At 38.9% G+C, this 24,059-nt stretch overlaps 1 protein-coding gene across 2 annotated transcripts in view; it reads left to right on the top strand.

Moving 5' to 3' along the window:
* The window catches only part of LOC111332010 (uncharacterized), a 42,359-nt gene extending 26,375 nt beyond the window's left edge, over positions 1–15,984 (top strand). The window contains exons 5-11 of one of the 2 annotated variants that reach the window (XM_088730870.1): positions 72–280; positions 1,020–1,300; positions 1,497–1,826; positions 2,128–2,278; positions 2,558–2,603; positions 11,810–12,088; positions 15,746–15,984. In XM_088730870.1, the coding sequence (XP_088586996.1) occupies positions 72–280; positions 1,020–1,300; positions 1,497–1,826; positions 2,128–2,278; positions 2,558–2,603; positions 11,810–12,088; positions 15,746–15,810 (1,361 nt within the window). In that variant the 3' untranslated portion in view covers positions 15,811–15,984. Of the gene's footprint in view, positions 1–71; positions 281–1,019; positions 1,301–1,496; positions 1,827–2,127; positions 2,279–2,557; positions 2,604–6,808; positions 8,523–11,809; positions 12,089–15,745 lie in introns of those variants that run through there. The other variant, XM_088730871.1, reaches the window with a different exon arrangement.
* Positions 15,985–24,059: the final 8,075 nt, after the last annotated feature.

Below are 24,059 nucleotides of genomic sequence, written 5' to 3'. Positions count from 1 at the left end.
CATTTCTGATAGGACCTCATTTTCAGCGCTGCCATGATTTTCTTTTTGATTTTCATCGTTTCTTTTGCTAGATTTTTTATGCAACAGCTGCAGCTGGTTGGGTAACTCTCCATTTGCTCAGGCCACGATAAATAATTTTGCCGTGTACGCTGTGGTTCGCCGTCTTAAAGCTAACAAATTTTCAACCAGTGCAAAACAGACTGAATTCAAAGTTCAAGATTATCCCGATGTCAGTGTCACAATTCCCCAGCCATATAACGGTTTGTCATTGACAATTAAGGTGAGAGAGGTTTTAAATGTTTGGCATTCAAGTCTAAAAGATCGAAAACAAAAAATACAATACGGCATTGTAAATTCTAAGTGTTCATCGACAGCAAGACCAAGTAGTTTGTGCTTGATTTAACCAATATCCCATTTTGACCAATCTCCACTCTTTGACATTGTAGACATGGTAATTTGGGTTTGGTGGCGACAACCATGGATTTGGTCTTAGCAACATTTAAGGCTATCGGGAGTTTTTTTTATTTTTTTGTCCATTTATCAAACAACTTTCCAGATGGTGGTTTAGGTGTTCCAGGGATCTGCCGGCCGCTAAAATTGCTGAGTCATCTGGGAAAAATCTTTAATTTCTGAGTACCATCCATTTCCAAATAAAATTTGGTCATAGAAATAATGAAAAGGGAGGCCAAAGATGCTCCCCTATGGGACGGCACGTTAAATATTGAGAACTTCGAGGTTGCCCCGTTGACAGATATGACTTGTTTCCTCGTGCTTAAATACGCATGCTTAAATAAATACATATGCCTGATTAGCCTGGTCAATCCTTATCACCTGAAGACGACTCGCAGTATACAGTCAAAACGTCGTGATCCACGTTCGTGAAAGTGATCATGACTACATCGCGAGCCAAACGATTAAAGTTCATTTTTGAATTGCAACCACCACGATGACACACAACAACCTACTTTATGATAATTGTTTTACCAATTACAAACTAATGATATTCGTCTTTTCATAAGGTCCATCAACTTGAAGATGATAAAGGTGAAGAAGGCATTATTTTGAGTCCCGTTGTACATTTAAAAAGCTCACAAGAAGTAAAGCGCGCCACAGTAACGATACCTATTGCTTTGTGCAAAGACCAGAGAAATGTGGAGGATATGCTGCGCAGCTCTTCGCTTGAAGTATATGGCTATGACAAGTCACAGAAATACTGGGACGATATTACAAGCAAACTACGCTCAGAACTAAAGTGGGTGAAGAACGTTTGTTCTTTCAAAGTTCACCTCAAGAAGGACATGTATGTTGACAAACTCAGTTTTTGGAGATTGATGACTAATTATCTTGGGAACCTGCTTTCATTAGAATTACCTTGTATGATATATCTAACCTTTGAGGTGATGCCATCTGAAAGAGTCACCATAGTGTTAAATGAGCTTTGTATAAACACTGGTTTATTAATCAGTTTATAACGGAACTGATTTATTTGCTTGCAGGAGGCTTCATCTGCGGATGAAATTGTCCGAACAACCAACTGGTGCCAATCTAAATAGTCCAGCATGCTTTGATGTTCATCCTGTAGAATTCCACGCTCGCTTGTATAAGCTAGGAAACGACAAAAAATTGGTTCTATGTTGTTTCCCAAGTTATGTTAACATGGAGAGTGCAATGAGTCTTTTAAACTCTCCATACCCTGAGGTGGAGATGGAAAAGATTTTTGAAGGTGAAGCGATGTCAAATGTATCTCTCAGCAACGATGTTGATCTCGATGTCACCTTTTCTCTTTCACATCAACTCAAGTATAAACAAGGAGAGGAAAAACTTGAGTAAGTCACGATTTTTTCAACCTCTTCGCGGAGACAAAATAAGATGATAACTGTTAATTGAAAATCTGCCGACAACTTGGTATGATTGTCAAACGTGTATACTATGCTTGAAGAGGCATAGTTATAAAATTCGGGAAGCATAAATAATCCTAGCTTTCTCTGTACATGATTCGGAGAAAAAGTGAAAAAGTGTTTGACAAATGTCCAGGATTCCCACGTACGAATTACTTGAGTAAGTACATTCCTAATGTTCTTTTCCTACTGTGACTTTGTCCATGTTTTCTTAATCAATTTTCGTAAGAATTAAAAGGCATGGTCCGACGCAGATAGTGCTTGATGTAGAGTTTCAAGAAGATCAGAGTCAGTTACAGAATCTTCAAGTGACATTCTTGAAAAGCGAAAGAGAATTGTGCAAATGTTCACTTTCGAGGTGTGAGCCACCACAGCATCAGGTACCTGGCTTTAAAGTGCTACTTGATTAGTGAATTTATTCTTCCTTTCCTTTATTTTATTTTATTCAGTAACAGATTGCACAAAACTGTGGTTCACAGCAACTATAATTTTAAGATTGTCTTCACGTTAATTACATGAAAATGCATGTGAAATTTTAGTTGCTTTGTGGAGTAATCACGTAGCAAATTAAGGAAAATCTGAAGAAATCCCCCATCATAACTTTCGACACTCAAATAAAAACTGTTTTGAAACATTAGCTTTGCTTTTCCTTCCATCAGAAACGGATGCCTTCAACTTCACATGGCGGAAATGCTAGCAACCGCGGTGAGTGTATCTTATATGATCATTGGAAGGTTAAAACTAAAGATAAAAAAGATGACGCATCAAAGTCTCCTTGTGTTTTTTGTTATTTTCGTTACTGTTGTTGTTGTTGTTGTTTTAAGTGGAGAAAGATAAAAAAAAAAAACAGTTTTTCCGCAGTGCATTACCCTGAGACGGAGAAAATGAACGGAAAAAGTCATTTCGGCTTCGCTCAACATCATCATCACGAAAAGATGAACAAAAAAATTTGAAGTGAACATGAATATATAAGCTCTAACAGAATATGAAAGCTTCAGCAGTTTTGAAAATAATAATTACTTATTCAAAACTACTCCTATCGCTCTCATCATTACTTGAATAGTAACCCTGACCCGCAACCTCCTGTAATCCTTAATCCAAAATCATTACTTTCACAAATGTTAAGAGCTTCGGCGTGTCATTCCTCTCAACTGTAAGCAGTGTCCGATGCAATAATTTCAAAAGCTGTCTCTCTCAGTCTGCTTATCTCAGCTTTACTTTTCTTCATGTACCTTCGCTAGCAATCCTATTTTTCATGCATTCTCTGCAAAAAGGTAGACAAAAATGCACATCTCCCCATTTTTTCTCGACGAAACTAGAGAATCATAACACAATACAATGTATTCAGATAAACCTTTTGGGGGATTCATTCAGATTTTGGTTTAGGATAGAAATGCCCTTCACAAACGTTCCCGAACATCGTAATAACTATTTAAAAAGTGCGATCGATCTCAACACTGTTAAATTTACTATTGTGTCAAACATAAAAATGAAATCAGAAAGAGAGAATGTTTCCAGTAAAGGGGACTCACAAAAGAATAAGAAAACTTAATTACAAGATAAAACTATATAAATATTTACAAAATAATCTAATGAAGCCTTACACTGCTGTAAAATGTTTTAAAAATCCGAGCTTTCGCCGATCAACGGCATCATCAGGGATAAGAAAAATATCCCGGGAGCGCTATATATATATATATATATATATATATATATATTAAGTTTTGAAAAGGGTTTATTCATAACAAACCACCTAAGTTACAAAATAAAGGTGCTAACGCACGTGGGCTTGGCCCCAACTAATTATTAATAGACAGTCCAAAGTTCCAAAGTTCAAGAGTTCTTAAATATACACGAGTATTAAATATTACTAATATTAATGTAAGGTTATAAATAATTCCAAAATAGTTAGGTCTAATATTAATATAAGCTTAATCTATAATATTGGTATGGCTAGGGCTAACGTAGACTAATATTAATGTAACTCTAGGATTCTTTAATGCTAATTCTAAGTTGATTTAATCAAATGCTAACTAAAGCTTAAGGTAATCTATTTACAAAAGTAAACTATAGAGTCCCCATCAATTGTACAGATTGATGGGGACTCCCAAGCGTTTCTAAAGTTAGATAACGAGAGTCGGAAGTAGTCGCACGCAATTCTGTTTTTGGTCTCGCTGAGGGCATGGCGAATCATACCCTCAGGGGGGTCATTCCCATTGTGGAAAGTAGATTTATTTCGAAATTTCCAGATGCTGTACAGAATTGTCTTAATTAGAAAGTGGGCAATACGATTCTGTTTTGGACTAGCGGGAATCCAACTAAAAAAGAAAACATAGGTACAGGATGGGAGAAATCTAGTTCCAAGGATAAAGGAGATAATAGGGGAAAAGTGCGTCCATACAGATTTCACACGGGGGCAATTGAAAAAACAGTGATCTATAGTTTCTTTACGGGAACTTATCTGAGTCTATATATCCCCAATTCTTTAGAGAATCGCGGATCTCAATAGCGCGAAGCACAATTTTCCAGAGTATGTCGTTCTTACAATTTTCAGAAAAGTCATCTCGCTCTAAATTCCAAAATTTGTCAAGATTAAAGTCAATCGGAAGGAAAGGAGTCCAAAATCGATGAAGAATTGGAGATGTGGAGTTTTCCTTCAAGAGAGTTCGATAACATTTCTTGGAAGAAAATTCAAAATCGCACCACTCCGTGCGGGAGAGAATCCCACGTAGAGTGGTGAGCGCCGAGAGAACATTATTATAATAGGGCGTCAAGATCTGTGTACTCGGGGTGGAGTTATCTCGAAGAGAGCTCCACTCCGAGCGACAGGAGGCAAGCCTAGAGCCTAGAAAATATCTGGCCAAATAAAAGGATTTTGATTCGCGATAATCCAGATTGGAAATTACTGAGGCTAATTTAAGAGAGTTACCTTTGATCAGGAAATTCAAAATGACGAGACCGCCACTGCTAAGAGATTGGTGGCAGGACGCTCGGCTAACCGTTTCGATTCGACAACCCCAGACAAATGGCCACATTAAAGCGTTCGCCTTAGAAATTACCCATTTTGGAATACACAAAACTGTAGAGAGATATAGGAGCTTGCTAATTCCGAGGGTGTTAACGATGAGTGATCGGCCGACAAGAGAAAGAGAGCGGGATTTCCATAGATTTAGATGTTTTTCTAATTTCTCTAGTTTTGGCTGCCAGTTATCTAATTCAGTATCGCGGCCGAAAACAACACCCAGAATTTTAATTTTTGTTACCCATTTGAGGCCAAGTGGTTGGTTGTCGCGCGTATGCCACAGCCCCAACCACATGGCCTCTGTTTTCGTGAGATTAAGGCGTGCCCCATAGCCACGCTCTTAAATATTAATCATGTTGAATAGAACTTGCCGAGCGCGATTAAGATTTCACTATACAGGTCGTAACGTCAGCATAATTTCCAACTTTATAGCAGAGACCATGTGCGCCCGGAAGGAGAAAGCCTTCGATTTCAGGATTATTTCGCATTTTGCATGCGAGAGTTTCAACGCACAAAACATAGAGCTGGGGAGACAGGGAATCCCCCTGTCTTACCCCACGAAACAAAGGAATCACATCGGTTAGACATTCATTAACAATAACACGCATATTGGCCTCATTATATAAAGTGTTGATCCCAAAACAAAAAGATGGGCCAAAACCAAAACGGGGTAAGAGGCTTTGCAGAAAGGTACGATTAACGCGATCGAAGGCTTTTTCTTAATCTAAACTTGATCTAAACTGAGCGGTGTCAGAAATTAAAGGGATAACGGAATTGTCTCCGTCAACTAAACGTTGACAAAGACGGATCAATTTGTTCGTCAAAATCACCTGGTCTCTTTACAATTGTCTTCGCTTTTTACGGGAAAAGGAGATCGTTTCTTCTTTAATAGACTGTTTTAAAAACTCCTTCCAATCGTGGAGAGACGGAAAACAAGATAAAAAACGTACATGATCATCGATTAGTTTCTCTATAGTAGCGCAAAAATTTTTCGTTCAAAAGAGAGTTGTTGAAACACCAAACGCCTGGACCACGTTTTACGGTCAAGGGTAAGAAAAACAAAATCGTGGTCGGATATCGAACAAGGGCGAATGTCACACTTAACGTTGGGTGATAATAAATCTTTCGAAATTAAAAACTTGTCAAGTCTACTCCCAATTGACCGTGTGGAATTAAACCACGTAAATCGTCTTGATCTTGGATTCAAATTTCGCCAAACATCTGAAAGCGCGAAATCACTTTTTAAAGATTCGTAGTCTTTGTGTATAGAGATATTCCCACCAAATTTATCGAGAGCGCTGTCGTATCAATTAAAATCTCCTCCGATGATAGTCGCAGAGGAGGGAATGAAAAATTCATGAATCGAAACAAAAAAAACTTTTCCGTTCGGTAGGATTGGTAGGAGCGTAGATATCGACTAGATTAATATCAAAGTCGTTGCACCTGATCAAAACACTGACAATACGACCTTGTGAGTCCTTCTCCCAAGATACGATTTCGTTTGAGCATTTCGAAGAAATCAAAGTGACGACACCACCCTGTTTCCCGGAGGCAGGGGACCAAAAACTACGGCCCAGCCATCTACGGGATAGGGATTTGATAGTAGATTCAGACATCACAAAACAGACATCACAGTTGGACTTCTCGATCAAATCAAACAAGAAATTGTAGGTAAGGGGGTTTGCTAGCCCCCTTGCATTAACAGTTAAGAGTTTGAAGGAAATTGGAAAAAAGACTCACTTGAAAAAATAAAAACTTACTTGGACTTTTTAGTGTCTATTTTTTCCTTTTTTCCTTTCCGTGGGGGTACTTTCCTTTAGACTTGGAGATACATCGGATGATTTTCTTTCGAGATTGTGAGTGGTTTCCATATCATTTTCGGTTTCAGCGGTATACAGTGGATGAGACGAGGCTGTGGTAGGAACAGGTATCGAGGAGCGTGGCTTTCCAGTGGTGAGCGTAGGTGTAGTAGGTTTACGAGTGCAGGCAAGGGAAAGATCAGGCAAGCGAGCAGGTGGGCGACGGGATGATGGCTTGATGGGTTTGGGAGCAATGAAACCATGAGGATCCAGGATCGGGGAACCAGAAGAGATAGATGACGGTTGAGAAGATTGTTCAGAGAGATTGTGCGAGGGCAGTTCGGGTTGAGAGTGTTGCTGTTCAGTTTGAGAGTGTTGCAAAAGCTGTTCGGGTTGAGAATGTTGCTCAGACTGTTCAGGTTGAGAGGGTGGCTGAGTCTCGTTGAAATCATCAGGCGGTGGAGGGGATGAAGGATCTTACGTACAGATGTCGGCGGATGGTGAAGGATTTTGCGTACAATTTTTGTCGGTGGATGGTGGAGGATTTTGCGTACAATTTTCGTTGATGGGTGATTTTGGCGGCAGGAGAACAGAGGCGAGAGAGAGGTTTTCGTCTATTTTTTCGTCAAAATTTACATCTTGGTTTTCGTTAGTGTGAGTGCCATGAATTGTTGGGAACACTCAGGAGTATTCGTAGTTCACACCAAAGTGACCTTCCTGCTTACAAATACAGCACAATAAGGGGCGTGAACAATCACGGGCTTCGTGGCCAACACCTTCGCAATTGAAGCAAATTTTTTTTGTACAAGCGTTGCTGAAATGGTCTGGACGATTGCATTTTCGGCATTATAAATGTTGGGCGCGTACGAGTGTTTTCCTCGGCGATAATGAATGACTTCACAGTAGGGCGTAAGGCGTTTAATTATTGCAAGTTCAGACAGTTCGAAAGGAGGGTCGTAGATAGTTAGGAAAGTGAGCGGTTTGTCGATGTCTTGAAGGGCGAAAGGTTCGGAATCAATGTTGAGAGAATTTAGGCGTAGGAACTGTTCTTTGGCGGCAATAGATTTGAAGGTGACCGCAACTTCACCGTTGAGTTTACGTTGTAAACACTGAATGTCGGCCGGAGAGACATTACACTCGGCAAAAGCATCAAATACAGCACGGGCGCTTGTATTCTTGTTTGGCATAAAGAAGGCAGATTTCGGCCTCTGAGGCATGCTGTTTTCGGGAAACAGTATTTGTGGCGGTCCTGGTTTACTTGTAATATCAGAAGTGCGTGCAGCTCTTTAAGCGTATGAGTCGCCATTAACGGTTGAGCGGTCTTGAACATTTTCGTTGCCAATCCTTAACATTTCTTCCAGTCCATCCACATTCATTGTTAAATCCATTATCACACACAAAGCAAAAGTAGAAGAGAGGGCCCAGAGGGCAAACTAACCTGAAAAATCTCGGATTCCGTAGATCACACTTTGACTAGGCAGTCGTGAGAAAAGCATGAGCAGGTCTTCACTGTTTCGGCCTTCTGGGTCTCATCAGTGCAGTGCTGATGCTAGGGTGAGGGAAAACCGAGACGGTCACCCCAAACGACCCAACCTTTGTGGCATCGTCTAAGCCATGCCAGAGTGCTCAAACTAGAGTAAACTAGCGAGGATGCGTAATTGCAACAGCAATGACTCATCCTAGATAGAGTGCTCAATTTGGACATGAAAGCAAAGCTTTGTATGCCAAAGAGCTAAAAAGAGTGTGTGGTGAAATGTGTAAAAGATGTGATTATGTAAGAAAGCTGTAGACATAGACTGTGAGTGGAACACAATTAAGGCTCTAATGATGGACCGTTATAAACAAAGAATCTATAAAAGCGTTAAAAATGGTCTAAAAATGAGATATTGAAATAGGAGGTCTGCGAATTCACTACATTCTCCCCAGGAATTGAGTGTAGGCTTGTATTTGCTAGTGTAAAATACTTCGTAGAGGCGTGATTAGCGGGGTCATTTTCATTCATAATAATCTTGACATCAATGCCTTCATGGTCTTTGTTTTGACAGGAATAGATATGTTTTTTCACGGACGATTTTCCATTGTTGAGGCGAAGGATTTCGTCGAATTTGTTTAGGTGTTGTGTTACAGATGTATGTGAGGAGCATCTGTGTTCGATGCGTTTTCGTTTGTTGCGGATGAAGTTGAGTTTCGATTTGGTGGGGATAGCTGATTAATGGTGGACGAATAGTGGTTTGGTGGCTGGTTTTCTGTAGAATTCGGAAGAGCTGTTGCCATCCTTGGATATGGTGACTTTGAAATCGAGTAACGATAATGACATGCCATTGGATGTTGTTTCTGGTTTTTCAGTTTCAAATATCAAATTAGGGTGTACATTGTTAATTAGATGGTGGAAGTGGTCTGCTGTTTCTATATTGGTTGTTTAGAGGTAAATGTCGTCAGCATATCTCTTGTAAGGGCTTATCATTGGGTGTGAGGTGAGGGCAATGGTTTCTAAATAATTTGGAGATATCATCAAAGTTGAAATGGTAAATTGGCCTCCGAAACGATTACAAAAGCTGACGTTTCGAGTGTTAGCCCTTCGTCGGAGCGAATAGAGGAATTGTGGGTTTTGTGTGCTTTTAAAGGCAGAAAATGGAGCTACGTTATTGGTGGGAGCATGGCAACGAGAAAAACACGAATAAATTAGTGGAATGAAAAGCGTTCGTTGATCCCTGTGGGATTTAGACTGCCGGTTTGAAAGATGAGCTTTTGTTCAAGAGTTTTACGGCTTTCCGTGCTATCTAAGTGTAAGGAAAGACCGCAGATTGCCATATGTTGCTTAGAATGATTAGGTAAATTAAAATGTCTAGCGACTGGTTTCTAGTTTGTCCATGAACAGGATGGCCAGTATACCTGAGATGTTAGAGCCCATGGGTAGGCCTTCCCTTTGGCGAGAAACTCGATATCTGAGGGAGAAGTACACGTTGTTTAGCGTGACTTGGAGGAGGTCTGAGATGTCTTGTTTAGAGAGGTGGAGTATTGGGTTCTGGATTCTATCTGTAGCGTTCGTTGGTGATGGCTTCTTGTATTAGTATTGTGGTGTATAGGGATATCACATCGAGGCTGCATGAATATGGTAGCGCTTTGTTTGTGGTGAGATCACCGGCTTGGATACATCTAATGAGTTCGAGACTGCTTACTAAATGGGCTGGAACATTTTTTAGCATCGATTTGAGGGCGTTGGCAAGAAGTCATGAAATACGTTGGGTGAGTCCATTGATGTTGGATACGATAGGTCGCATTTTAATATCGGGGCCTGCTTTGTGGGTCTTGACTAGATTATAGAATTTGGGCAGGTCTGTGTTTGACGCAAGGAAGCTTTTTTGGATAAAGGGAAGAATTTTATTTTGTGGGCAGATCCTCTTCCAGGTTGTGTTAACTTAATTTTCGACTGTCTTGGCTGACATGTGGGGTACTTTTTGGTAGGTGTTGGCATCACTGAGGTGATAAACGGCGACTTGGGTGTATGTGTCTTGTTGTAGGACGCAGAACTCGGTGCCTTTATTGCTGGGGAGGCATACATAGTTCTTCTCTTTGAGTTCTTTAATAGTTTTCCTGTCTGTACCAAGAACAACGTTGACACAGACAACGCTCATTCCCCAAACGCGGAAACAAAACTAGTCACCGACCTCACTTGTAACCTTAACACTCAAGAAATCAACCTCCCATCCAAAGGCCCCAAGTTCAGCCTCTCTCCTGGAGTAAATGAACACACAATCACGGGCATCAATATTGCATTCTACCGACTAGCCAACCAAATACGATGGAAACACTACCGCGAGTCAAACCCCCAAAAGTCAGATTTTCTTACCTATCCACAAACCCGACACATCTACAGACCCCAGTCTAACAACGAACTTGAACAGAAGCTGCAGAGAATTCATCATAAACTCCAGCTCACTCTCAAAGCACTACAACCCCAAAAGAAATGGTCGAACATCGATGGCACAGAAAACATCCCGATACGCATTTCCCACAAATCCTTCACACTCAGACAAGCCCTATCCCACACCCCCAAAGTACGCAAATGCACCAGAGACAAGTGCCCCACCTCTAACACCGGATTATGTCTACGACGAAATGCAGTATACAAGCTCACATCCAACAGCTGCAATCAAAATACAAGCCTACACTCAATTCCTGGAAAAAATGTAATGAATTCGCAGACCTCCAATTTTAATATCTCATTTTTAGACCATTTTTGACGCTTTTATAGACTCTTTGTTTATAACGGTCCATCATTAGAGCCTTAATTGTGTTCCATTCACAGTCTATGTCTACAGCTTTCATGCATAATCACATCTTTTACACATTTCACCACACAGTCTTTTTACATATATATATATATATATATATATATATATACACATATATACATATATATATATATATAGCGCTCCCGGGATATTTTCTTATCCCTGATGATGCCGTTGATCGGCGAAAGCTCGGATTTTTAAAACATTTTACAGCAGTGTAAGGCTTCATTCGATTAGTTTGTATTTAACAATTATTCGCCGAAGGCGAGACGAATATCGTCGAATAATCCCCGAGACGAAGTCGAGGGGATTATTCGACAATATTCACCGAACCTGAGGCGAATAATTGTTTTAGTATAATTTCAGAGCTGAACAACAGAGGAATTTCTAAAATCATAACATTTTTGTAACATTTATTAACATTTTAGTTTAACATTTTATATAAACCGCGCGGAGCGGTTTATATAGTGTCATATAAGGAACCGCTCGACCAATCAGATTGCTAGAAACTCCTTGTTCAGCTCTAAACTTATACTAAATATTTATATCATAACAATGCTGCTGAGGGACAACAAAAACAGATTAATAGAACGATATACTTTATAGTAATTTTGTGAAACGCGAAATAAGAGACTGGCGAGACTATGTACCAATAAAGTATCTTGTAATCGCCTTTTAGTAAGGTAGGTAGTTTCGCCTATCTAACAGATCTTGTAACTTGACGATTGTCGCTTGACTGGCAGGAGAGCCAAACCGGTGGCAAATTTGTATAAATATTTTGTTTTTGGCATGTAGATGTGTCCGGAGAGCCCAATTTGATGAACTTTCCCTTTAAAACTGAGTTTATCACAGCAGTACAAGGCGATTTAAGAAACTGCTATAGGAAACTTGGATCAGCACTTGGCTTGGACGAAAAAACTCTCGATGACATTCGTTTAGAATGCGGACCCGGTGAAGAGATGACGACACATGCCCTTCACATCTGGATGTTTAGGAAGAGTCACGCTACCGTAGGAGGCCTAGTACACATCCTCATAAATATGGGGGAGAAAGCGATTGCAAACCGGCTGATTGGTATGTATTATTGTATTATTGCGTTTAAGTATTAACGGCATGGTGCAAGTTTTTTCATTCCGCGAAAAATCTCAGGGACTCACTAATTTATCATTTTCCAATCATTCATAGGTCTTAAACATCGTTAGGTTTACGAGAAAACTATGCAAAAAGCAATCTACTTAAAAAATTTTAATTGGTGTTCCGTTGGCCTAAACAAACGCTCTTGGTCGGGACTAAAATTTGACTCACTCGATCCATACTACTGACTCTGAGTGTGTATTTCCTTTTCTTGTTTGTTCTGTTTGTTCTGTTTGTTCTGTTTGTTCTGTTTGTTCTGTTTGTTCTGTTTGTTCTGTTTGTTCTGTTTGTTCTGTTTGTTCTGTTTGTTCTGTTTTGTTCTGTTTTGTTTTTCTTTTTTCTTTTTTCCTAAAGACTGCTTTATTTTGCCTTGGAAAAATGCATAGCTATCAGACTTCATAAAAGACTATGATAATAGCCGGACTAATGATGCCTTTACTTCAATATAGTGCCCCATTCACACCAAGCCTAAAGCACGCTTTAAAGTTGCTTTGTCAAACACCATTTAAAATTGTTTTCCTCAAGGACGTTACTTAAATCGATGTTAGCTGACTTCAAATTTAGCGCAATAAAGATACGATTAATTGACTACTACAATTTTCATATATTTAGCTTGCCACTAACTTGAAATTTGTACATCATATACAGCTTTAGTACCTGTTTTATTGGTGAGCAAAGGGGACATCTGCACTACCTAAAATGACCATCTTTAATTTCGACAGGTTCTCATGGTTACATACACACATACATACGTTTATTGTAACTCCCAACTTGGTCTTTTCGGTGAAAATGTCTAACTACAATATTTAGGGTACATATAAGTTAAAAAGGAGAAGAAGAAATAACAGGTAAATAAAACATTTTGTGGTTAGAATCAATCACAAAAGACCTAAAAGTATACTTTAAAATTTGAGTTTACTCAATACAAATGCTCTCCGCTTAATAGTTTCTGCGCTGAACAACGCCTGAAGCTATTTATACTGTCCGCACAGGGGCGTAGCCAGGGGAGGGCTCCAGGGGAGGGCTCCAGGGGTTCGAAAGCCCCCCTCTCGCGTCAAGGAACCCCCCTCTCCTCAGTCACTTCATCTCAAAAAGAGTGTAATGGACTCTCGATTCCTGAAATTCTTAATTTTTCTATGCTTACAATGATTGTCTTTACACTAGGCCGTTAAGTAAGACTTAAGAGCTGCTAAGTTCTACTGAACCAAAAACGCGTGTGTGAAGGCTTAAGTAAAATCTCAAACAACTTTACTTTGCATGATCTCATTAAAGTCGAAAGGTTGAAAAGACTCAAGAAAGTTTCAAGCGACTTGAAAACCATCCTTAAGACCGACTTAGCTGACTTGCGTTTTTTGAGCTTTGAAAAAGGCGAGACGTATCACTCAATCTTAATCATGTTGCGTGGGAAAATAGCCCTCGGTTAACTTGAACTTAAAAAGAATCGGTTGTGTGTGAAGCTATATTTTACTTGAATTAATTAAAATTTACTTGTCTTGAAATATTTCTTAGCTTATCTTGGCTTTAGTGTAAAGACAACTAATAAGTACAGTGAATGTCATTGTGGTTGGGATTCCTTTGTGACAAGATGAACGTGTGTTCATTTGATGGCCTGCTCCCAGTTGGCTTTTTAGCTCAATTGGTAGAGCGCTGCACTAGTATCGCAGAGGTCAGTGGTTCGAATCCCGTACAGGCCTGAATTTTTTTCAGGTCTGATTTTCACTATTGCTTAAATAATGCTTTACTGCGAAGGATCGTGCACACATACATGAACGTGTGTATTGCAGAAATGCCCACGAAATAGTAGACGATCCATTCAATGACATTCAACACTTGGTGTTGTTCGAGCTGGTTGTTTTCGTATTAAACAATGTCCCGATTGGGAAAGATCGATGCATTCTTTTCACCAAAAAGGTAGGCACAGCGAAATATTTAGTGATGATGCGTAAGGAATTGGAATGAAGACACTTTTCCCGGCCCTAACATCGATTCTTGATGAAATAAAATTCTAATCCCAGAACCGAGGAGACCGAAGACATCTGGACCAAGTGGTTTGATCTGGCGGTCACTACCACGGCAAATGTCGGTGTTGTGCCTTCCATACCGCGCCGAACCAATCAGCAGCAGCATCGCGACAATGTACAAACCCAGACACCATCTGATTACTACAAGAGGGCAGTTGCTATTCCCCTTCTAGACCATCTACTATCAGAGATGAAAACATACCTCAATCCTACTAATGATGCTGTCTTGTCCAGCCTATTTAATCTTCTTCCTGAGCTGGTAGCCGTCAGAGACAGACATCCTGACATTGGAGCAGCGCTAGAGTTTTACGAGAACAACCTTGCTTCTCCTCATGTTGTTGATGTAGAGCTCCTGCGATGGAAGAGAAAGTGGTGCAGCACTGAGGATGCAGATCGTCCCACCAGTGCAGCTCAGACACTCGCACCATGCTATCGAGAGTTCTTTCCTAACATTCACACCTTGATCCACATTTTGTGCACGTTGTCGATAACGTCAGCTGAATGTGAGCACTCATTCAATACACTAAGAGGGTTAAAAACATACCTGAGGTCGACCATGTCAAGCGAGCGAGAGTCTGGGCTGGCGTTGATAAACATCAATTACCACCGAGATATATATATCGAAGAAGTGATAAGCACGTTCGCTCAACGGCAACCAAGGCGTCTTCTGTTTGCGTAGCGTAAACGCCAAGTCTTGTACTTACCTAATGTAAAGATTTTAGAACCGTTTTAATTTTTGGTGGAATCAATTTAGAACCCCCCCTCCTAGAAATCCTGGCTTCGCCCCTGCCGCAGCTTTCAAATCATGTATTTTTTATGCAATAAGGCATTTTGTCTCTATCGCTTTCTGCCACAGATAATTGCTGGTTTCTAAATTGATTTGCCCTCAAATAATCGATTCGACGAGGGTGGCTAAAAACAGTTCTGTTATTTCCCACCACCAATTCTACAATGGGACCATTAAAAAAAAAAATTTCTGCTTTGTTTTGTGAAAAACGGTTTTGAGCAAATGCTTAAAAAGTTACTGTAAAAATGTTATATCCTTTTTAGCAACACCCTTAACGCTGCATGTTGGTGCCCGTCACGCTAAAGCAAATAAGGTGACCCACACTTTTTGTTGCAGAGTTGAAATCAGCAAGTTAAGTTTCTGTCTGAACTATAGGCAATGCCATGTTAGCATATCGAAAAATTGAAGTGCAGAGCCCTCATCCTAGAAAGATGAGTCTGGTCAGGCTGACTGCAAATCAACAACAACAAAATTGGGGACCTTGAACCCGTTTTCGAGTTTAAGGCACATAATGTAAAAGTTACTGATGTTCTCAAAAGGATTTTGCATTGTTATTCGTTGGTGCATTGATAAAAAGTTGTACTTGAGAATTTGTATCATACCAGTAACGAATGAAGAAGTAAATATAATAGATGTCGAGTTGATCCGTCAACATTACATGGTAATTTGCCCTCGCCTACCTGCCTTTGGAATCTTCTTTCTATCAAATAGTCGTAATTGAACTTAAAATTAAAAGAAAAAAAAGAGTTAAACCTTCCTTACCCATTTCCCATGTCTTTGATTCTGTAGAAGCGGCGGAGACTGTGTTAGAGGAAGATTCTGATCATCGAAGGGAAAAGTTCAAGTTAAAGTAACAGATGAAATCCACCGACAAAGATATCATAAATGTCCCAAGTATCCAAGGAGGAGAGCACTTCAATGATTTTCCTTATCACCCCTTTAACGGAGATGTGCTTTTTTTCTCGCTGTGCGGGGGTCAATGGCCGTAGAGGCTCGGCCTGATTTACGAAAAGGAACAGGCGAAGTTGTGTAGCTAAAACTGTTGCCAAAATATTTTTCGCACCTTGCCTATGACGTTTCTAACTTTGACTATGCTTTAAGATCTAATAATTCTTGTGTTAACAACTATTTGAGATATTAATCTGCTGCCAGGGGTAACTGTTCCCACCACTTCTTCTTGCGTCACCAAAAGCGTGCTAGTCGTGTACTCCTTGATGCTGACTTCTCTTAGGCTTCTATATTTAATTCTAAACTAAGGTGGATCCCCGTTTTTTAACTCATTAAATACAGGAAAAGTTTTCTCTTCTTAAATGTAATCTTTAATCCAAACGCTCCCAATTGCCTCAGGAACAGATTTCAATTTCTTTCTAATTCACGTGGACCTTTGGGGAGTTTTATAAAAGCTTCTCCCTTTGACTTAAAGGTGCCATACCCACTTAGCAACTCTGGGAAACGCACACTTGCCTTAAGCGCTACTAAACTTTACAATAATCTTAGCTGCGACCTGAGAGAGTTCTCCAATTCTTCTTCTCCGCTCACAAATAAAGTTCCTCTATCTTCTCTTAAGTCTAAACTACCAAGATAATTACTTTCACGACTATCCACGGCTGGGCACTTGGAGGATCTCCCGTGCTCGATTGCCGCTACTCTACTCATTCTTAGTAGTTGTTTTTCATAGTGCCAACCACTCCCCCAGTCGAGTATTTTATACATATTTTACCCTCTCTCGTATCGTTACAATGTTATTGCTTGTTAATAGCTTATTCTGCAGAACCATTTTCTGCTCTTTCACGTGATTTTGTGTCTAGTTTATTAGTCGTCACCTGTAATTACGTAATCACTAGCATCTCGATCTTAGTTAAAGCTCTTTTTTATTCAAAAGTTGTAAATAACTGAAGAAGGTCTCTCATCGAAACGTTTTATTAAGTTTTTTTTATCTTTTTTACGCCAGAAGTTGTCCATCCTCGCATTTCTTTTCAACTCTCTCTCTCTCTCTTTCTCCCTAGATTGTTACCTTTTCTCCTTTTGCATTTTTTCATCATGCAGAAAACTTTAAAATTTGTGTTGTTGATGTCCAGCTTAAATTTACACTTCTCTTTTGGCAGCTATACTGAAATGCAGAGAATGTTAAGCATTGTGAGGGAAATACCGCGTGTTCTGTTCGACAATCGTAGCAAATACTCAGTCGTAGGTACAAAGACCCAAAAAAAAACAATAAATTTTAGATTTTTGCAGATTCCGAAGGTCATTTACGAATAGAAAGTTTCCACCCAAGTCCTCGACAATAGGAAATACTTTTTATTCTTTCACAAGTCAATTTTTAAACAAAATCCTGTCGTAGGCTATGATATAACCTCGACCTTAAAGTTTAAGGTTTTTTTGAAGGTGCTGGAATCGTTTTTTCCTGATAAAACTCGTTCTTTTCTTTGTAACAAAATAATTTTTCTACTTGTGGTTTGCGCTTTGAAAGACGAACTGCCTCCATTTTCGAATAATTCAATTTAAGACTTTTTTCACAGTTTATTTCGGAAAACGTATTTCTTAGCAAATACGCACTTTCAGTTCTCGGTGACAAAGTGCTATTTTTTTAACAAAATACGATGGGTTAATTACATTTAGGCGCACAAGAGGACCGATCTGACAAGTAACATGCCCTAAACGAACAAAGAAATTAAATATCTTTCTCTGATTTTGTTATTTTTACTCTCATATTAAACCTTTCGTCTTTTTTTTTTGGTGAGCTAAATGTTGGGGGGCTTTACCCCTCGCTTGGCTTTTAACGAGAAGTACTGAGACTCTGGACTCTTCTCTCTTTTTATTCTTACCTACTACAACGTTTCAGATCTCTTCTTCTACTACTGCAGCTGCTACTTTTTTTCTACTTTTTGCAAGGAGTGCCCACGTATTAAATGCAAAAATCATAGACATGTTTGGGTTAGCTGACCGTGGGAGTTTCCATAGTGTATTCGTTGTTTTGCAAAAGGGAAAATTGGGTGGCTCGCTCCGAAGCACTTGGCGAGCACCAAGGAACCAATTAAACGCCAATGATCGAGCCGCAGATGAAAATCACGCGCACAAACCGGATCTACAGTATGGGTAGAACTCAATGTCAGTTTTACCAACCCAAACATGACCATCTATGAAACTAATTATTCTCAAGCATATCAAGCGATTAAAATGTCTAGCACGGTAAGAAAGAAATCCCCGAACTAAGCCCAGTTCAAGCACACACTAAAAACAAAAGATCAAAACTATAAATTTACCAAAATAACACGTAGGCGCAAAAAGGCGAGACCTAACAAAACAAAAGGTAAACCTAAAAATACTCAAAATAGCAATCTTTTAAAATACTCTACAACATAAATTTAAGATTTGCTTTGTTTCATGAAATCTTCGGTCGATTTTAATTGCTTTTTAGCCTAGATGTTTTGATGAGTAATGCCTTTTAATGCTCTTGAAAATCTTAGATATATTTCTGTCTTGAAACTGAAGTTAAATCGCATGATCTACCCCCTGAGTAAGAGATCATGAAAATTTAATGTTACTGGTTCGAATACAAGCCGTCCTTCTTTCCCGCCCATTGAATGTTGTAGAGTATTTTAAAAGATTGCTATTTTGAGTATTTTTAGGTTTACCTTTTGTTTTGTTAGGTCTCGCCCTTTTGCGCCTACGTGTTATTTTGGTAAATTTATAGTTTTGATCTTTTGGTTTTGGTCCACGCATAAGTGGTTAAGAACAAGAAGGCATATCTCAGGCACTGTTTACACAGACAGGGTTCATTTGTAATCGCATAGCTTTCGAAGACGTTACGCCCGTCGTTTACACGTCGCCGATCGAGACCACTTCTGAAACAAGCTCGTTTTGAAAACTATATCAAACGAGGAGCGTTTTCAAAACGATTCGGTTCCGTTCGTTGTTAAAACGGGCGAAACCGGCTCGTTTTGAAAATGGTTTGCTGCGTCAGGTTCTTGCTCGTTTGCTAAGTGAGGGACTGCCTCCTTTTCTCGTTCATTTTTAAGGGACACTTGAGCTACGAGATCTACACTCGGAACGTAATAATTTGTTCTTAGATTTTTTCACGTGTTCGTAGTTAATAGTTAGTATAGTTATCGTTCATAGTTACAACTTCAACCTAAATCGAATTTGTCAGTTGCACCGGCGAGCACTACATTTGTCGCACTTACAAGAAAAGAAAAGAAAAGAAGAACACATCATTTAAGTACATTCCTTTTAATGAAATTTCCCTGGCAAAGTAAGTTGAGAGATCAACATTATATGATATCCACCAGTTTTGTTCGACAATATCTCCTTTCTAACGCACGAGTTACAGCATGACAGTTAACAATAGCACCAACAATACAAGAAACGGTCGGGGATAGGATTAATCTTATAGGGACGCGTGGAACAACTATAGTTTCTTTTCCCGACAACGGCTGTAGTCAATAAGGAAATGATAAATCAGTAAGTGACGAGACATAATTTTCTTTAAATTCTGCTAGTTAAATTAAACGTTTGTAACTATAATGTACATACTTATATGTGATCGTCTTCAACTAAATAAATATAGCATAAAATTGATGTTTTAAACCCGAAGACAATTAATAGGAAGTAATGTGCTTGCTGTAACGGGTAACGTCATGTCTTCTCAGACAGAGAAATCGTTCGAGTGGGAATAAGGAGTGTGAAATGGTCATGATTAATTATGTTTTATATCAGGCAGATATAAGATAGTAGAAAAACATCATGAATCAAAGAATCATCTTATAAAACCTGTTTCGTCAGTTGTGGGCTTTTGGTTTAATGTTATCAAACATCTTTAAAGACCACTTTACTGTCAGACAATCAAAAAAGTGCGTTCGAATCCTGAAAGGAAGTCACATTGTTATGAAATGGTCAGATAATAAAGTATACGAAACAATTTGATATTTACCCAGTGAGTCGGCTAGGTCTACAGCTGACAAAATGACTTACATTAGTATTATGATATCGCTATAATGTATCTCATTAGCGGATAAATTAACTTAATGATCAATAATAGAATTTCTCCACGAAACAAAAACGTTTATTATTTCTTAACAACGTTTTGTTAACTTAAGCCTAAAAAATAACACGAGGGTCAGTCGGTAAGAATTTGTATAGTCACAATGTTCAATGATGTACGTACTAAACATCAACTAAATCCTTAAAGTAAATTTTTTAATACATAATGTTCTAAAAGTTAATTATGGTTAACTATTTTTTAACATAAACCTTGGAAAGGACACCAAGGCTAGACAGTAAGAATTTGTATAATCAAAATGTTCAACCATGTACAAAATGTACTAAACATGAACTAAATACTAAAAGTTAATTCTTAGTACATAAGGTACTAAAAGTTAACTATGGATAACTATTTTGTTAACGTAAACCTTGAAAACGACACCAAGGCCACAAGTAAGAATTTGTGTAGTGAAAACGTACTACAGGTTAACTACATACTAAAAGTCAACTTTTACTTTTTCAGTGATTAAAAATTGTGTCGAAAATAAGGTGCACGTTCCTTAATGACGTTATCAGTTTAAGGAGAGATTATTCCGGCCTAACGAGAGGGCATTTCAGTGATCGTTAATCGTGGGGACAATCTGTTGCGCATTCACTGAACGAAGCTGTCAGGTAGCTGTAGAAAGGACTTTGAATTCACTGTACGTGTACAAGCGGTCAATAAAAGACGAAGTGATCTACGACGCAGGTCTATTTAACTGCGCAGGCCTATTTAACTGCGCAAGCCTATTTAACTGCGCACGCCTTTACTCTAGTTCTCAAGATCATAGTTTTTTTTATCGATTGCTCAAGGTTACACTCATTATTATTTCTTGGTATAATGTGATGATCAATAATTGTGTGGGAGATATGGTGAGCATTTATTGACGTCGTTGTCAGGGAACTGAAAAGGTCTGAGCTCAATGTTAACAATTGGCATATTGGTCAATTTAGGCCTAATTAACCCACGATGTAGGCCTTTCTCTAGTTTTAAGAAAATAGTTTTTGATCTATGACGCGGTCGTAATGATAGTATCAGTATTGAAACCGTAATTTGACCGCGTTTGGTTCTAAAAAGTGGAGAGTACGTTTTAATGACAGACAATCGTGTCGAAGACAACGTGCGCAATCATTAACGACTTTGTCAAGTAACAATAATTTTAAAATGACTCTTTCACTCTCCGTTAATGATTTCTCAATCGAAGCAGAAGTAGCCTACACTATATGGGTAATTTAACTATACACGCCTTTGCTCACTGTAAAAACACTGTCTTTTTATCTATCATTCGGTCCTCATAATACTATTTAAAAAGGGTTACACTCATTATTTAGTTTCGTTCTTATAACATTCTAGCGCGTTTCAGTGATCAATATGGTGTAGATTTAATGTGCATTCATCAATGACGCTGTCAGTCAACTAATGAAAGGACTCTTAACTCACTGTTAACGATAAGCCGATAAAAGCCGACCTAACTTGCCGCAAAAAAAAAAAAAAAAACTCCCTGTGGACTTTGTTTAGGACAAAACGTAACCAAATAACGAGTGCGTTACTCTCGCGCTACAACACATTATTTTTAACTACAGAGAAGGCATGCACAACAAAATGGGTAGTCCTCCTGGCTCAGTAACCATAAGGTATTTAGTTATGATTCACTTCCTCTCTACTTTCATTTCCCGCGCCATTTTTCTGACCTAGTCTGTCAATAGCTGTTTTTTTTTTTTATTTCTCACGACAATAAAAGTAGGTTAAATAAGATCCAGTTCAGTACTAAAGAAGGTAAAGGATATTACAAACCTTTTTATCCAGCGTACAAAGGGATCCACGTTCGCCTTTCCTGCTTACGTACTCACATAACGTCATATGACGCAATCTTATGACATCTCATAACGCGACACATTGGTGGGCTATTTACTTCTACCAGATAAAGTAGCTTAAAGTGTTTTACCGTTAGAGATAAATCTGCCTTAAACATCAGTGCAGACTTTCAGTTTAAAAGAGACCAGTTTTTCAGTTGAAATACATATATTCTTTATTATCATTGATTCCTACAACACATGTACGTCACGATAGAACTTGAAAAGAGGTTCGATGAGTGGTAATATTTAAGAATCGACAACAGAGAACGTGCTGACAGTTATATATAGATACTGTATGAAAAGAAAAGTTGAAAATACACGCATATGTAACTGTAAAAAGAATGTTGAGTTATATTTCGTCGCCTAAGACCTACATTGTTCCGTTTAGGTAATACTCGATATTAGTAGCAAAATTCCGTTTCTGGTATATTGCCCAGTCGAAGCATATATTGATTACTGTTATGAAAATTGACTATTAATATTTCCCGTAAAAATCTTGAACAAAAGCTCATCTTTCAAACCGGCAGTCTAAATCCCACAGGGATCAACGAACGCTTTTCATTCCACAAATTTATTCTTGTTTTTCTCGTTGCCATGTTCTCACCAATAACGTAGCTCCATTTTCCACCTTTAAAAGCACGCACAACCCACAATTCCTCTATTCGCTCCGACGAAGGGCTAACGCTCGAAACGTCAGCTTTTGTAATCGTTACGGTGGCCAATTTACCATTTTAACTTTGTTGATATATCCCAATTATGGATCACTCAAGTTTTCTGGGAAACGAGCCCAAAAGGACCTGATCAAAAACGACCACGATTCCTCGTTTTGCCAAGCTTCGACATACGAGCCTCGTTTTTCCAATCGAGCCTCGATTTTTCAATCGTGCCTCGATTTTCCAATCGAGCCTCGATTTTGCAATCGTGCCTCGATTTTCCAATCGAGCCTCGATTTTGCAACCGTGCCTCGATTTGGGAGGGAGCCTGGGGCGAGCGAGAGTGGTCATGTTCTGGAAAAATTGTCGATTTTAATTTGTGAACTCGGGAATTTTTCGAGGTATGTTTTAGGTCCGTTTTTTAGGAAAGAAATAAAGAGAGAAAGAAAGAAGGAGAGAGAGGGAGAAAGAAAGAAGGAGAGAAAGAAAGAGAGAAAGAATGAAAGACCATATGCTGGTCGAACTGCAAATTTCCTAAAATTCTAGAGATTATGTGGTTCGCGCCATAAGAAAAAGACAAGAAAGGAAAAAACAAGAAAATAACAAGATCAATGAAAGTTCTTATCAGTTAAAGAAAAAAATTATAGTCTGCCTTTTGTAGACATTCCGTCTTTGTTAAAAAAAAAAGCTAAAAGAAAAAGTTGCGAACGAGAAATAGCCCGGCATCGAAACTGGATTTTTGGGCAGTCACTAAGTCTTCGCCTTTTTTTTCTTTTTTTCACAATTTAGGTATATTTGAGTGTTTCAGCTTTCTTTCAGTTTTCGTTCATCTTTCCTTCCTTCGTTTATCATTAACACAGTACGTTTCATTTTATAGTTTAACACTTAAAAGACGTCGTGAAGCTCTATTTCATGCTATCATTATTATTATTTCTTTCGTGGCACAGATTAAAAACAACGTTGGGATTTAGCTTTAATAGCATTTGTTAGTATAACGTAATTTGTTTGCAGATCTGTTTTCTTTTCTCCTAAATCTTTATGTTATAGCAGCATCCTTTTCCTATCGCGTGTCGCTAAGGTGACTTCTACAAGAACCTTCTACAGGCCTCCAACCCACGGTAAGCTCTTCTACAAGCTCCAAGCAATCTTGGACGATCTTTGGTTGAGAATATTCAACATTATGATCATGGGTGGCTTTGACTACAATATCAAGACAAGTATGGGGGAGCGCTTGTTAAAAGTGGCTAGACATTTTGGTTTAGAGAATGTGATTAAAGAACCGAGTAGGATTACGGAATCTTCAAACACAACCATAGACCTAATCTTTACATCCAATAAATCCAAGGTGAAACTTGCAGGCGGTCATGACCCAGGGATTTTTGATTTTCATCTTGAATATGCTTTGGTGAATTTGCGAAGGCAAAAGTAAAGTCCTGTGATTAAATAAGTAACTGATTTCAAGAGCCTTAACTCTGACCATCTCAGACAGGACCTCGATACATCACCCTGGAGTATTTGTGGAACTTTTGATGATGTGGATTATGTTGCTTGGGCCTGGGAGTATTTGTATAAAG

Source organism: Stylophora pistillata, chromosome 8 (assembly GCF_964205215.1).
Source record: "Stylophora pistillata chromosome 8, jaStyPist1.2, whole genome shotgun sequence".
Taxonomy (NCBI): Eukaryota; Metazoa; Cnidaria; class Anthozoa; order Scleractinia; family Pocilloporidae; genus Stylophora; species Stylophora pistillata.
This window is presented reverse-complemented; position numbering and strand designations above follow the sequence as displayed.